We start from the raw sequence: 14,656 nt of genomic DNA, 5'->3' as shown, positions 1-14,656 counted from the left end.
TTTTATACAAATCATATACAAGGTTTTTTTATTTCCAAAAAATATAAAACAATGAAAAACTGATATAAATGGTAGGCCATGATGAGACCAACCATGAGTGTTTTTGAGCTTAAAACTAAGAAATGAGCAGTGGTGGAAAAAATTGTTCAAAATTTTTGTCACCATGATTTTTAAACTAAGATTTGGTTGTTAATGGATAAAAAAATCCTGACATCACACTGCTGTCTGTCAGCCAGATAAGTATTAAACTTCCTATCAAATAAATATTTTGCAAGTCGAACTTTCAAGATCACATATTTGGCTGATTGTATAAGTCCAATACAATATTTTAGACTATCTCGGTCATACTAATTTTATTAATTAAATTGTGGTTTTTTTTCAACATACCTTGGTTTTACTGAAGCTCTATATCTCGGCACAGTTGCATGCACCAAGATCACAAGACCATGATGATGATGATTGCTGGACAAGTAGAGACAACATGAGACGAGAAATATCAAGCTTTGGTAAAATCAAGGTACGCCGAACAAAAACCGAATTTAGTACAAATTCCAATGTCCACTAAGCAAAACAGGTAATATGATTACTGCCCACTATAACCTTAAACTATGTATAATGCGAGGAGTCTACCTCCAGCTTTTGTATCTGGGCTAGCGCCTCTTCTTCTTGTCATGACGACGGGTACGAGACATAGTGGCACGGTGCCCTGGGGATGACTGTTCTGAGCTGCATTCATCGCTGTCGGTGTATGTCTGAAGAGTAATAAATAAAGAAGCACATTAAAAACTAGCCCAGAGTAAGTTACATAACATATCATCATAAAAAACACATTTCTTGTAGGTGAACCACTATTTGATGGCAAGAGCAAGTCAGACTGCAGTAAAAAGGCATCAATCAAACCACTACAAACAAACACTATTCCTGAATGGGGCCCCCTGTCTATAACTTTGTATTTAATTTGAATATCAATTATTTTAAAAAAGATTAAAATTTATGGGAAACTACTCATGTTCATGTTACACTCTCCCTCCATCACACACGAAATATATATTTCTGGATGCCAAGGTGTTTCTCATTATGTATTTCCAATAGCAGCACACTGAAAACCATGTATCCACCTGTAATTGTTTTAAGGATCGAGTACTATGCCAGATAGATGAGCAGACAGTCCCGCTGTATCTCTTTTTTGATCTGGAACAATAAGGCTGCATTGCCACCAGTTGCATATGCGAGGAATGTGTTTGTTATGAACCAATGGAAATGCTTCATTTACCCATCCTCGCTCATCATAGCTCTAGTGGAAACAGCTTGGTGGAGCAAGGATAGGTAAATGAAGCTTTTCCATTAATCACAACACATTCTCGCACATCTCTGGTGGAAATGCGCCTAAAGATCAAGTTTGCTTCAGAAAAGTGTACATAATAAATCAGGTGAACCGTCTGCTATCACATGCTTGCTTGCTAATAAAACATAATGTTTTGATAAATAAACAAGTCAGAGGGCTACCATGGAATACTTGTTTCTTGTAGTACTTGTATCAGATATTTCCCTGGCTACCTTAACGATAATGTCGAAACATTGCGCTATAAGCAATGCTGTACTGTACAAAATAGAGGCAGCGGTCTCATTTATTCATAATTTAGTATTATTTTCTGTTTATTATCTACCTTCTCGTATGGATGTTGCTCGCTGTGTTCGTCGGTCAAAGTGACGCAGGCCAGTAGGCAAACCAACTGAAACGCTGCGCCAATGTATAAGCCATATCTTATTACAGTACTCATCACATCTTCCGCAAATATTTCATTAGGAATCATATTGATGCTATTGTTTTCGCGCGATCAATACTTCGTGCGTAAGTTGGGTTACTGCAGTTTGTTAGTGCCGGAGTCACAGAAGTACACAACGATCGTTCCTAAATAATATTGTACATTTGTGTTCGTATGTTACGTTATAGTAATTAGTTTATTTTCTATTATTCTGTTTAGTCTCTTTGACAACATTCATTATTATTGACATTAAATCGGAACATAGATAAGATAGGATGGCGTATACGTGTTACCGTTGCAAATAAATCGACGAAGTGATGCTAAAAACCGGTTATTGTAAAAAATGTTTAATTTACTTTTATATAAAGTTATGGTTCAATTTTTTCTTATAAGCTGATTTGTATGTATAGTAAATATTGTGTCGTATTATCATATTAATGCAACTATTCTAATTCAGTTTATTTTTTTATTATTTAAGTGTATTTTATGTCACTGGCTACACTATCTTGAAAATGCGGGAAATCGCCATTAGATACATTTAAAAGAAAAAAAGATTGTTTTAATTTCTTTTTAACTTAAATTTACTTAATGGCATACATCAAATCATGTCACCAACAACAAATTAAATAATACTTAACAGCTTAAAAGCTATACAAACTATGCCTACATAATATTTTGATCAAATTCTAATAATATTGGAAATTTTGTGAGTCGCATGTTTGCTATTATCACGGTAAAACTTTGAACCTATTTGAACAGAAAGAGGAATAAATTACCTATAACCTATAGAGTAACTTCTTACTACCTTTAATGGCAGTGACCCGTGGCAGTGACAAAGTGACATTGTACATGGCACGAGGCAATCCAAAGAGTATTAGTACCTATAGAAATGAGGCAATCAAAAAAGTTAAGCTGCTTGACGGAAAATTAGTCTGATAGTATTTTAATTGTTTTCCAATTGAAAATCAAAAATTGTAATTGATGGAATAAGATAATCGGATACAGTGCGATGCGAATCAAATCTGGTTAAGTTCATTGGACATGGTGTGGTGTAGTCTTGCTGGACGATTAAGCGGCAATGGTACTCATTGTAACAGTAGAGCGGTGCATTGCCAGTAAGTAAATAGTAGGCGCTACTTATAATAATTACGAATAGGATTAGCTTGTTTACTTTTATCTTCCATGACTAAATTATGCTGAAAATATACGTGAGACGGTACGTGAGAAATAGTAGGTATACGTAGGCAGGTAATTATTTGGCGCGTAAAGCAAAAAATCTTTTTTGCTTGTAAAAAGTCATAATACATTTCGTTGAACATCCTACTAGTGAGTGAGTGAATGAGTATGTTTGTTACTTCTGCAAGCTGAAACGGCTGCACGGATTTGGATGAAATTTTGCAAAAAGTTAGTTTATAACCTAGATTAAACAAAGGATACTTTTTATCCTACTAATTCTACTAATATTATAAATGTGAAAGTTTGTGAGTGAGGGAGTGAGCTTGTGAGTGAGTGAGTATGTTTGTTACTTCTTCACGCTGGTACGGCTGCACGGATTTGGATGAAATTTGGCAAAACGTTAGTTTATAATCTGGATTAAAACATAGAATACTTTTTATCCCGGTATTCCCACGGGATAGGGATAAAATATCTAAATAACAACCGCTGGGCTTAAAGTCATAAAATTTGCTATGTAGGTAGCTGGACGTCTGGAATAACACATAGGCTACTTTTTATCCCGATTTTCTCACGGGATAGGGATAACATCTCGAACTAATAACCGCTGGGCTTAGAGTCATGACATGAAATTTGGTAAGTATGTAAATAGCTGAACCTGGAATAATACATAAGTAGGCTACTTATTATCCCGATATTTCCACGGGATAAGGATACAATCTCGAAATAACAACTGCTGTGTTTAGAGTCATGAAATTTGGCATGGGTGTTATAATTTAACGTCAATGAAAATTCAACTGCTGTATCTAATGATTTACGCATCCGAAGCCGCGGGTAAGCGCTAGTTGTTAATAAACTGTAATCGTGAAAGTTTAAAACACTATTTTTGTACTTATTTTATTAAATTATTCAGTCTATTTACGACTTTTGAAGCAAGGGATAATTGCCAAAAATACCGGGTTTTAATTTACACATTATATTTAACAAAATATTTGTGTGTTTGCATCCAATTTTTTTGTTCGTACGTATTAAAGCCCTCAGGTTAAGGTTTTGAGATTAAATGTACTCCTTGTCGCAGAAGTAACTACCTATTTGTCATACTAATACGTAATTTGTCATAAAAATATTATAAAAAAAATTAACCTTTTTTTTTTATTCGACTGGATGGCAAACGAGCAAGTGGGTCTCCTGATGGTAAGAGATCACCACCGCCCATAAACATCTGCAACACCAGGGGTATTGCAGATGCGTTGCCAACCTAGAGGCTTAATATGGGATACCTCTAGTGCCAGTAATTTCACCGGCTGTCTTACTCTCCACGCCGAAACACAACAGTGCAAGCACTGCTACTTCACGGCAGGATTAGCGAGCAAGATGGTGGTAGCAATCCGGGCGGACCTTGCACAAGGTCCTACCACCTGCAAAAACCTTTAACCTTTTTTCCCCTCCCGACCCGTGGTCCAACTATGGCCAACTGGTTGTACCACGAGAACGTAACTTTACCCATGGTTCACTGTCAGAATATATATTTTTCTGCAATTTATTGGTGTGACCCGTGCTGTGGTACAACTAAGGGGCTTTTATTGTCCAACGGGCATATGAACAACTGCTACGTTGAACCAGTTGGACCATGGGGAAGTAAAATTACCTTGGGTCATGTGTACTTATCAGATATACTATCATTACTGCATTTTTTTAAATTAAAAGTCATGATACTTTTTTCAACAATTATGTAGTTTATTCTGAATAGGTACAGTGGTACCAACAGTCCGAACATCTATTACAAAGTTCAAGTGGTAGTTCAACTAGTTGAACTAATTGGACCCACCCAGTTGGACCATGGGTAAACATACTTTCCAGAGTTGGACAACCGATTTTACATTCCCGTTGGTCCAACCGGTTGGACCATGCGTAAACTTGCTTCTCCATGGTGCAACCGGTTGGACCATGAGTAGAGTTACGTTCCCGTGGTACAACCAGTTGGACATAGTAGTTGGACCACGGGTCGGGTGGGTTTTTTTCAATTTAGGTACTAACGCGTATGATTGATTGAACAGCTATCTACCTACTATTAGTAGTAACACCCACGTTTGGTTATAAGCGTATCAATGACTACTCTGAGGAGGATCTCGACTATGACAGGGATTTTGAAAGTTACACGGAAGACTACGAGAAATTCTTTGTCCACCAGGTGCCACTCAACCTCAAAGGCACAGTGAGAAAGCACTTCCTTGTTGTAAGTAAATAGGTTCTTAGTATTTTGCGGAAAAATGTAGTGTCCCATCATCAGCTTTTACATGACTTCCTATCCAAAGAGCGCAAAGCAGGCAAGGTTTCTACTAGCCGTCTTAGGATGGATTTCAAATTCAAATTCAAATCCAAAACATTTAATTTAGACCATGTCCATAAGTGTTAGTTTACAGTACCTTACTTGTAGGCTGTTCGTCGAGAGTTGATAAAAAATATAAAATAAGAGGTTCCTAACTCTTTATAATGCGGTGCGGTTGTATAAATCAAATTATTTGAAAATGTTATTAACTGTAGGTATAAAACGGATAAGAATTAAGTAATTATTTATAGTCTCCACGTTCACTCGCCCGCCCGGGCACGCGTTTGTCAAAAACTGCTGTTTCACTTTAATACCCCATTCCACATTACTGAAGCTGTATTATCTAACATTTTTAACACTTGCGATCACAATCAAATGTCAATTTTCGCATACAAAAACTGTCATTTGATTATGACCGTGCCGGGAGTGTCAGAAACGTTAGACAATTTGGCCTCGGTCAGTAACGTCAGTCCGCCATATCACTTACCTACGTTGCAGCAGGCTACAGTCACTCGGTGGAGATTTTATTTTAGTTTGAAAATTGCTTCTTGCTCGCGTCGACGTTTCATATGCGAGCGTTTCAATCGCTCTCAGTTTCCTATCGCATATATTGAAAAAATGAGAGACCGTAAGCAAGAAATTTTAGTGAATCATGACCCAGGGTTGAACCTTTTAATAATCAATTTCACTATGATTAGCTTGACAAATTTATGAGATGTCAACATGACATTAGTAGCACAAAGGTTCCAACCCTGGATCATGATTCAATTTGTTCCACTGTACCGCACAGGTACACTAGTGTGTACCTGCCTATAACGTTATTATATCGTTTTATAAAATCCTTCCATTCTACCCGACTCATTTCTTCAATATAAGCTACAGGAAACTGATAGCGGTTGAAACGCTTGTAGAAAACTACCTGAGAATAAAAATCGCGATATTTCAGGATACAGCATTAACTAATCCATCGAAGAGTATGATATGTTCTCCTGTGTCGGCTCTACTGCCGCTCGGCAAGCTGGCTATAGGAGCACAGGGCAAATGTCTCAATGAACTTTTGTCTGCCATCGGCATAGAGTCACTGAGAAAGGTAATTATTCAGGGTAAACCAAGTAAGTAGTTTTGGCAACTCGAAACGTTGGAGCTATCCCTTTGACAAAAATAAATCAATTCTTGTATCTAATCGTCCATTCGACTATCTACTTGATTTGTGCAGGAAAACAGAACGGTAGAAATGTGACAGACGTCAGTGCAACTTTTTAGAAACTCATGTCATGATCATCGTACTATCAGCTGTAGGACGTCCATTGTTGAACATGGCCATCTCGTTGGTGGACATCCCATGCTGCGTTTGCCGATCTGCGGTCTCCATTTGAGAACTTTTCGGTTCCAAAGACCTACCACCTAGACCTGCTACGAATATATAGCCTACCCCAATGGGCAATACTCTGTCAATGCACTTCAACAAGCTAATCCGTTTGGCTACGTCGGTGACCCTAGTTCTACGTATCTCCTCATACGACCTGAACAGTTTTGATTAGTATATGCTTGAATGCAATTTTATCGGTAATCTCCTCAAAACTGGTGTTACGGTTTGGTGTATAATTTTTATTTTCATCCCAAACAGATCAGGAAAGAATTTAAACCTTTGATAAGACGCCTTGGCTCTCTCTCTGGAGTAACGCTTACTATCTTGAGTAAGATTTTTGTATCGAAAGAAGTCGAACTTAAATCAAAATTTAGGAGGAGAGCGAAGAAAATTTTCAATTCGGCTGTGGAAAGGGTCGATTTTCACGACCCGACGACAGCTGCCAAAGAAATAAATGGTTGGGTAAGTGTGATTAGCCTTTAATGTTCAAATTATGAGATAAGAAAACAGGTCTGTTGTAAAACGAGGAATATGAATTGTCGATTCACCAACGAAGTTACCGTTATTTCAAATTAACCTGTTCCGAAGAGTTATTTTCATTGACGAATGAGAAATCTAGTTTATATTTGAGGTTGGGACATACAGGTATTGATGAAAGTCTTTCATTCATCATAATGAGAAACATAATACTGTTTGACATTGAAACATAAAACGTTGTCTTTATTTTAAACCGACTTTAAAAAAGGTGGTGGTTCTCAATTCGACAGATGTTTTTGAGTATTATCTTGGAACATTTTTTTGTTGAACCAGTGCTGACGCGGAGCGCCTACATCTGTGTGCTTTTGGCCCTTCGGGCTGATGCAAAGTTAACATGGACTAGACCTACCTGTTTCTGTATCGATTAAAATTGAATAAAAAAAGCGATTGTGTAAATAAGCTCCAGTAAAAAGTAAAAAAAATCATCATGGTGTTCGCGGTCGATTACTTTTTTGTCATAATTCTTTTTTACTATTTTTTCTGCAGGTAAGAGATAAAACTCATAATAAAATTCCCAGAATAGTTTTGGAAAATGAAATATCACCTCAGACATCACTGGTGTTGGTCAATGCTGTGTACTTTTCGGTTTGTATTCAAAATAATATTTTTTTATTGCTACCTACTCAGCCCTTTTTGCAGTCGCAAAACAAAACATAACCTGGATTTTTTTATGTTGGTATTGACAAAAAATATTGCAGAACCTGTTTTTTTACGTCTTGTTTATATTTTATATAAATAATTAATGAATAATGTTTGCATCTTGTATATAATTTTTGCATCTTGTATAATATAATTTCAGGGTACATGGCTGAATACGTTTAAAAAAATTAAAGTCGACAAATTCTATGCTCCTTCAAGCGTCCGATCAATACCCTTTTTGACCCGGGAAGGCTACTACAATTACTCCAAGAGCGATGACTTGGATGCCCAGGTAAAAATTACAGTCGAGGTCAAACACACATCTTTACACTTTACTACCTTGTCGCTGTCACTTCATGTTTGAAGTTTTGTTATTATATTATAGTGATAAGGTACAAAAGTGTAAAGTTTAGATATCTTTGACCTCGATCGACTGTACAATAAGGTCAAAACCACTGAGGTTCCAAGAACCTACTTCAGTGGCGTAGCGTGACTATCAGCCGCTCGGGGCGGAAGAAAATTTTGCCGCACCCTTTTTTAGGGTATACTCATTCTAATCGGTCCGAATCGTAGGTGCGACATTTTTTTTATTATGGGATTATTATTATCCACGTCCCACTGATGGGCACAGGCTTCCGGTCACAATGAGAACACTTGGGCCGTAGTTCCCACGCGGGCCCAGTGCGAATTGGGAACTCAGACATTAAATAAAAAAAATATATGGTATTTTGCCGCCCCCTTAATATGCCGCCCGGGGCGGACCGGCGAAATATCCGAAGATTTGCTTAGCGTCCTGCAATCTCGCAGATTTTTGCAATGCGATACGAATTCGCAGTTGTATGCGGGAGCCCTTACTTGCATCTGGGTCCTTATTGGAGAGTTTATTCCGTATGATTTTCGTGGGCACATTTTTGTTGACATGGTAGATAATTCTGCTACAGTTTCCAAGGGTATCTAGTAGAAGTACAGTAGTGTTTAAAAATAATTGGAAATGTCATACAATTTTACCCATTCCCAAAAAATTTGGCCCATTCATAAAAAATGTGACCACGAAAATGAGGCGATTGAAACGCCCGTCGCTATTTTCAGGTGGTAGAAATCCCGTACCAGGGTGAACAAGCGTCCTTCGTAGTTATTCTGCCGAATTCCAGAGACGGGTTGCCAGTGTTGCTGCACAAGCTAAAAGTGGCGCCTGAGCTGTTAACGGGTGCTGTAAGCCATCTGAGGTCCGCGGACCTCATACTGACTATACCAAAGTTTAAAACTGAAACAGAGATTGACCTAAAGGTCTCGTATGAAAAGGTAATATTATTTTATTTAAATTTAAATTTTTGGGATGATATTTTTTATTAATTCCCGACGCGACTCGATCGACTAACTATATATTTGTTTAAAAGCAATTGAAAATCCAATTTTGCATTTAATTGAAAGTTCAGGGCAGAAATAAAGTGTTTTTTTTAGAATTTCGTATCCCAGTCAGCAAAAACGGAACCCTTACCTATAGGATCACTGTTGTCCATCTGTCCGTCTATGAAGACCCTTTTTCTCTGGAAAACGTGGAGGTATCAAATTGAAATGAATATCAAATACTCTTCCTACCACTTGGACGGAGCAATGAAAGATCAACCTTCTAAGTCAAGACAAAAAAAAATACAGTCAATAAAAAAGGGGTTGCCGTTGAAAATGCCAGGGAATCCCAACCTAAAACTCTCGGTCTTAATTATTATTTTATTTTTAAAATTAAATTTTAGCTCGGCATAACAGAAATATTCAGAACTGACAAATCTGGGTTGGACAAGATCGTGAAGGAAAAGCAAAACATTCATGTATCCAAAGCTAAACAAAAAGCTATCATAGAAGTTACTGAAAAAGGGACTGAGGCCGCTGCCGCTTCTGGTGAGTATTTTTACTGTTCTGTAGGTACCGCAAGGGTGATAGATAGAACCCTGATACTATAGCTAGGCTGTGCATCTACCGAGATAACAAACAGCGATCATTTTACTCTATAGTGCGAGTATTGTCGCACACATGTACTTGCTTCTAGCCTAGCGGCAAAACTAAGGAACTCGCTTCCCGCTGCTCGCCAACTCATATCTAGTTTGTTGCTCTACTCGCTTCTCGTTCATCGTTGACGGTGGGACGAGTGCCTTACCCTACGAATAAAGCCGTGCATCGCTTGATCATATTTCGCACAAACAATGGTCAGACAAATGGCATCATTATCACACAGTCCACAGGCCCTATACCTAAATACCTAAGTGTAAAATTCGCACTTTGTATCTTGCCGTCTCGTTTACGCTTATATTATCTAATACGAGAGTAAGTGGGACGGTACGATATGAACTTCGATTTTCCAATTTCGTAGTAACCCTCCAGACGAACGTCGTATTCCATCCGTATTAACCCTTATTTTTGAGCTAAAATATCCGTTACACTTTTAGCTAGAAGGTAGTTTATAAATAATTCTTTTGTTATTTTTTTGCAATAAGTGTTGTTTTGGAGCATTTAATAAATTGAAGCTGAATACTTGTAAGTATTGACGTTTGTTTCAATGAGAAAACTTAACAAAAATGAACAACATAGTAAATGTCCTCACTTCCTTGCCAGTTTTTTTGTGCCATTAGGTTCCATATCGGCTCGCATACGTTCGGCGTGGAGAGTAAGACAGCCGGTGAAATTACTGGCACTTGAGGTATCCCATCTTAGGCCTCTAGGTTGGCACCACATCTGCAATACCGCTGGTGTTGCAGATGTTTATGGGCGGTGGTGAGCTCTTACCATCAGGAGACGCGCTCTTTTGCCATCCAGTCGAATAAAAAAAAACGTAATGTTTGTCAGAATAACGATCGTTTGTCATAACACTTTTTTTCTCTGTATCCAATAATTATTCAGAATTGTTATAAATATAGTTTTCTATAGGATGACCATTTAAAAATCTCAGAAAACTGTAGGGTTTCAGTGGGAAAAAAATAACGATGAACGAGGTTTCGGACAAAAATTACGGTATGACTGTCGAAGAGTAAGCGAACTTTGGCGCTCCCGTGCCATTATTATCATATGGAGTCGAACGAAATGTTTTTTTAGGATTCTGTTAAAAAGGAAAAACGGAACTCTTATATGATCACTTTGTTGTGCGTTTTGGTTTGTTACATCAATTCCTCAGAATCGTTATTTTGCTAGTAGCAAAATTTCCGTTCGCATTTTTCCCGAACGCTTTTTCCCACTATAGTTTTTTACTGAAGCTTATTTTCACAGTAACGTTTTTTTCCAATCAGAATCGATACAGATACAGTGTCGATGGAGCGTAGTTTTGGCCCTTCGGGCCGACGCAATCTTAAGATCTACCTAATAAAAAACGCGATTATGAAAATAAGATTCAGTAAAAAAGCATATTGGGAAAAAGCATTCGGGGAAAAATTGCGAATGGAAATTTTGATACTAGGAAATAACGATTCTGGGGAGTTGATCTAACAAGCCGTTAAAAGCATTATTCATTTCTAAATGAATGAGTTGTAAATAGATTCGAGAACTCGGTTGTATCCGATCATTGGATTCCTTTTTTAAGACGAAAAACCAATTTACGAAAAACATTTGTAACATAATAATATTCGGACGGTATACCTAACCTACTTATTTTTTTTATATTTCAGCGACACATGTTGCATTGTCAGCAAAATTAAACAGAATTATATTTCGCGCGAATCATCCTTTTATGTACATCATCAAATTTCAGAACGAGCAAATATTCTCTGGAATATTTAGCTACTGATTAAGAAAATTAAGGTGCAAAGTATAACTATAAATAAATCTATGTAAAAAAATACTAATTTTTCCGCTTTTTACTAACTATCTATATCACAATTCATGTCATACTTACTTCTTAAATTTTATAATTAACACACCTTTTGCTTTAGCTTAAAATGTCAAATACCGCGAATGTCTAATCGGTCTCCATTTGTTCATTTCCAGGTTTGTCAATTTTAATTCTATGACTCTAGGTTGACGGAGCTCCGTCCCGCGGAACTCCTATTCCACCGGGCGGAGGCGTTTCGCGTCTTGACGCATCTCCAACCTAACCTATTTTTTTCAAGTTTCCAGCACAAACACGTTAGGTTAGGCGCAAAGCCATAGAAACAGAGTAATTAAAAATAAATAAATAAATATCAAAAAGAAAAATATATAAAACAAAACCTCTCCTTGCAAACGAAGAAGAAGATAAAAAGATAAAAAGACAGAGAGGACCTTCGGGAAATTGAACATCTGGAGAATTGGACGTTCAGAGAATGGACGTTTAGGGAAATGAACCCAAATGGACCGGATCAACTGAAAATACATACGTTCTTATCTAAAATAATGCACTAAAAGCAAAGTCTACCTAAGTATTATGTCCATGTAAAAAAATCTTAAGCAAATTACCTGTTGAATGCAGTAGTGCACAGAAATTGATATGGGACTTAAGTCATTTTGGAATAGGGAACGTCGAATTATCTATGCGGAGGACGCGTTACTACTATTATGCTCGTTTACTTAGTTTTTCACCTATAATTAATCTTTATTATTGCCTTGAAAGTTAAAATAAAATGATTTTAATTCTTAACTGTAGGTACACTTAATTGTCTTACTCCAGCAGTTTCCTGTAATTTTCTGTACTTACTTTCTCTCCGTCTTTTTTAAGAGTTAAGTACACTCTTGTCGCTGCAGCCGATAATTGTCTCTGCACGTCTCTCTACTTTAAGCTGCCTCCCTAATCTCCTTATATAAACGACATGACGGTTACCTTCTCCTCTATTTGATTTGCAGTAAATCCTCGGCCTCCCTCTTTTTCGCTTCCTTTCCACTTTTCCTTTTAAGATAACCTCATCATGATCATGTCGTATAAGATGTAAAATGTCGTATTTTTCCTCTCCGATTCTCTATTGTTTCCATTAATGTTTTCTTCTGTTGTTCTAAGGTTTTCTTTCCAAAAACTAACTATTTAAGAGTGTTCTAAAGTTTATAGAATTTTAATAGCTTTTGTTTGGGGATATTTACATTAGGAAAACTATCCTAAGTTATTACCCTCGACGACCTAACTATGTAGAGCCTAGAGAGACGCCACTTAACCTGTGCCAAGTTAGCACAGGGTCCTTGAGGTCGTAGGTATACTGAATATAGTCTTCCTAGTGTAGCATCAGCCAAATAAGCTGTCTATCAATTTGTATATCCTATCAAATGAATATGTCGCTAAAGTCGAACTTTCAAGTTGGCAGACACGTTGGCATTATTGTTTTATGACATGCAAACGATTATCAACTTTAGGGTGGTAGACCACATATTTGGCTGATGGTTCCTACCTACACCTTAACGACTTTTATAAGTTCCAGTAACCTCGGAATACTAGACTATTTTGTAAAGTTATTCGTATTTCAATAGAAATTCAAAATGCAGGACTTTTAACTTTGAACCACGAAAGTTCATAAAAACGGTATAACAGATAGGACAGAGCAGGCAGAGTTACTTAGCGTTAATTTTAATATTTTTTCATTACATAAGTATAGTAATTTTAGGTCTCTTTGAAATCACATAAAGCCTCACATAGGACGTAGAATAATAATGACTTTTTTATATTTCAGTGGCAAATTTTGTAACGGCGAGTGCTCCAAAAGTTCATAAAACAATATTCAACGCGAACCATCCTTTTATGTATTTCGTCAGGTTCAGACGCGAGCAGATATTCGCCGGGGTTTTTAACTTTTAATGTTAATGGACGAGTTGTTGATTATTAAGGAAATAAAGAACGTGACGTGAATTAAGTTTTATATGTTTTAATTCAACCATCAAAAAACACTTTTAACAGATCAGTAATCTTTCCGTATTTTGTCGAATAATATTTGTCTTGCTTTCTTAATTACCTTTAGTAAACTTCAGATAAATACGAACATTTCGGACAAAATACGATGGAAAAACATTATGCACTACATCTGTAGTTTGTACCTACTTACTTATTGGGAGGGCGCGAAGTACTAGGTGGGCGTAATGAAATCTATCGCAGCGCTCATAGTGGCCAAAAGAAGAAATAAGGTAGGCTCTGTCATCTGTCATGCTCATATGAATCTGTCATTAACAAAGCAATTTGTATAGACTTTGACTATATACTTAATTTTAGTAATAGATGTTTGTGTTATGATGCGAGCTTGAGTTATTGAACACTGTCCCTGTTTTGTTCTTAATTCCTCTACATTTCGGACATGTCCAGCAACAATTTTCCTTATGAAACGGTTTGTGGTTGAAATTTTATATTGAGTGATACTCACAAAACCGGTCTTCAAAATGATACTCATTTTGATCTGAAAACGATATTTAATTAATTTATTACTAGCGATATAAGAACTTTACTATTATTCAAAGAAACCAATAAGATTGCTTTATCATTTCGTTTTACAGTAAAAGTACAACTAAACATGAAGTAAACAAACCCTGACATAACGAAAATAAAACACTTTTTGAATAAATTTTACTTACCTCATTTAATTTTAATGAGCAAAAATTAATTTACAACCTTTTGTCCACCCAAATCACGGTATCACAGTAATTTTGTATTATAAATTAATTCGCTGTAGGGCTGTAGGTTTGATTTTTGTCACAATGTCGCGATGAAATTTCAAAACGTCAGAGCATCAGAGCCAAAAAAGTTGCGGACGCTAGGTGGCGCTGATGTCGTGCACAGAGCCAATAGTCGTATAGTCAAAGTCATATACGTGATCACTCTTGTACTTGTAATTTTAACGTCATGTTGAAAAGCCATACGAAATTGTGTACCGTACCGATTGAAAGCGACAACGTACAATCAGATATCATTTATGA

General features: G+C 36.8%; 2 protein-coding genes across 3 annotated transcripts; one reads left to right on the top strand and one right to left on the bottom strand.

The window, feature by feature from the left end:
• Positions 1-136: 136 nt before the first annotated feature.
• LOC141433117 (protein anon-73B1) lies at positions 137-2,037 on the bottom strand. Its single transcript, XM_074094961.1, has 2 exons — positions 1,668-2,037; positions 137-752 (listed from the first exon to the last, which is right to left on the bottom strand). The coding sequence occupies exons 1-2, from the start codon at positions 1,812-1,814 to the stop codon at positions 651-653; spliced, it is 249 nt and encodes an 82-aa protein (XP_073951062.1). The 5' UTR covers positions 1,815-2,037; the 3' UTR covers positions 137-650.
• A 596-nt stretch (positions 2,038-2,633) lies between these two features.
• Positions 2,634-13,608, top strand: LOC141433105 (antichymotrypsin-2-like). Of its 2 annotated transcripts, XM_074094946.1 has the most exons (10): positions 2,636-2,881; positions 4,997-5,175; positions 6,215-6,358; positions 6,896-7,099; positions 7,661-7,759; positions 7,974-8,105; positions 8,903-9,115; positions 9,565-9,709; positions 11,464-11,596; positions 13,426-13,608. In XM_074094946.1, the coding sequence occupies exons 1-9, from the start codon at positions 2,845-2,847 to the stop codon at positions 11,580-11,582; spliced, it is 1,272 nt and encodes a 423-aa protein (XP_073951047.1). In that variant the 5' UTR covers positions 2,636-2,844; the 3' UTR covers positions 11,583-11,596; positions 13,426-13,608. The 2 variants fall into 2 exon arrangements, with proteins under 2 accessions (XP_073951046.1, XP_073951047.1); XM_074094945.1 differs by lacking the exon at positions 11,464-11,596 and having other exon boundaries at positions 2,634-2,881.
• The last annotated feature ends 1,048 nt before the right edge of the window (positions 13,609-14,656 follow it).

Source organism: Choristoneura fumiferana, chromosome 12 (genome assembly GCF_025370935.1).
Source record: "Choristoneura fumiferana chromosome 12, NRCan_CFum_1, whole genome shotgun sequence".
In the NCBI taxonomy this organism is placed as follows: domain Eukaryota; kingdom Metazoa; phylum Arthropoda; class Insecta; order Lepidoptera; family Tortricidae; genus Choristoneura; species Choristoneura fumiferana.
The sequence above is the reverse complement of the archived record's forward strand: the minus strand, read 5'-3'. Positions and strand labels throughout refer to the sequence as shown.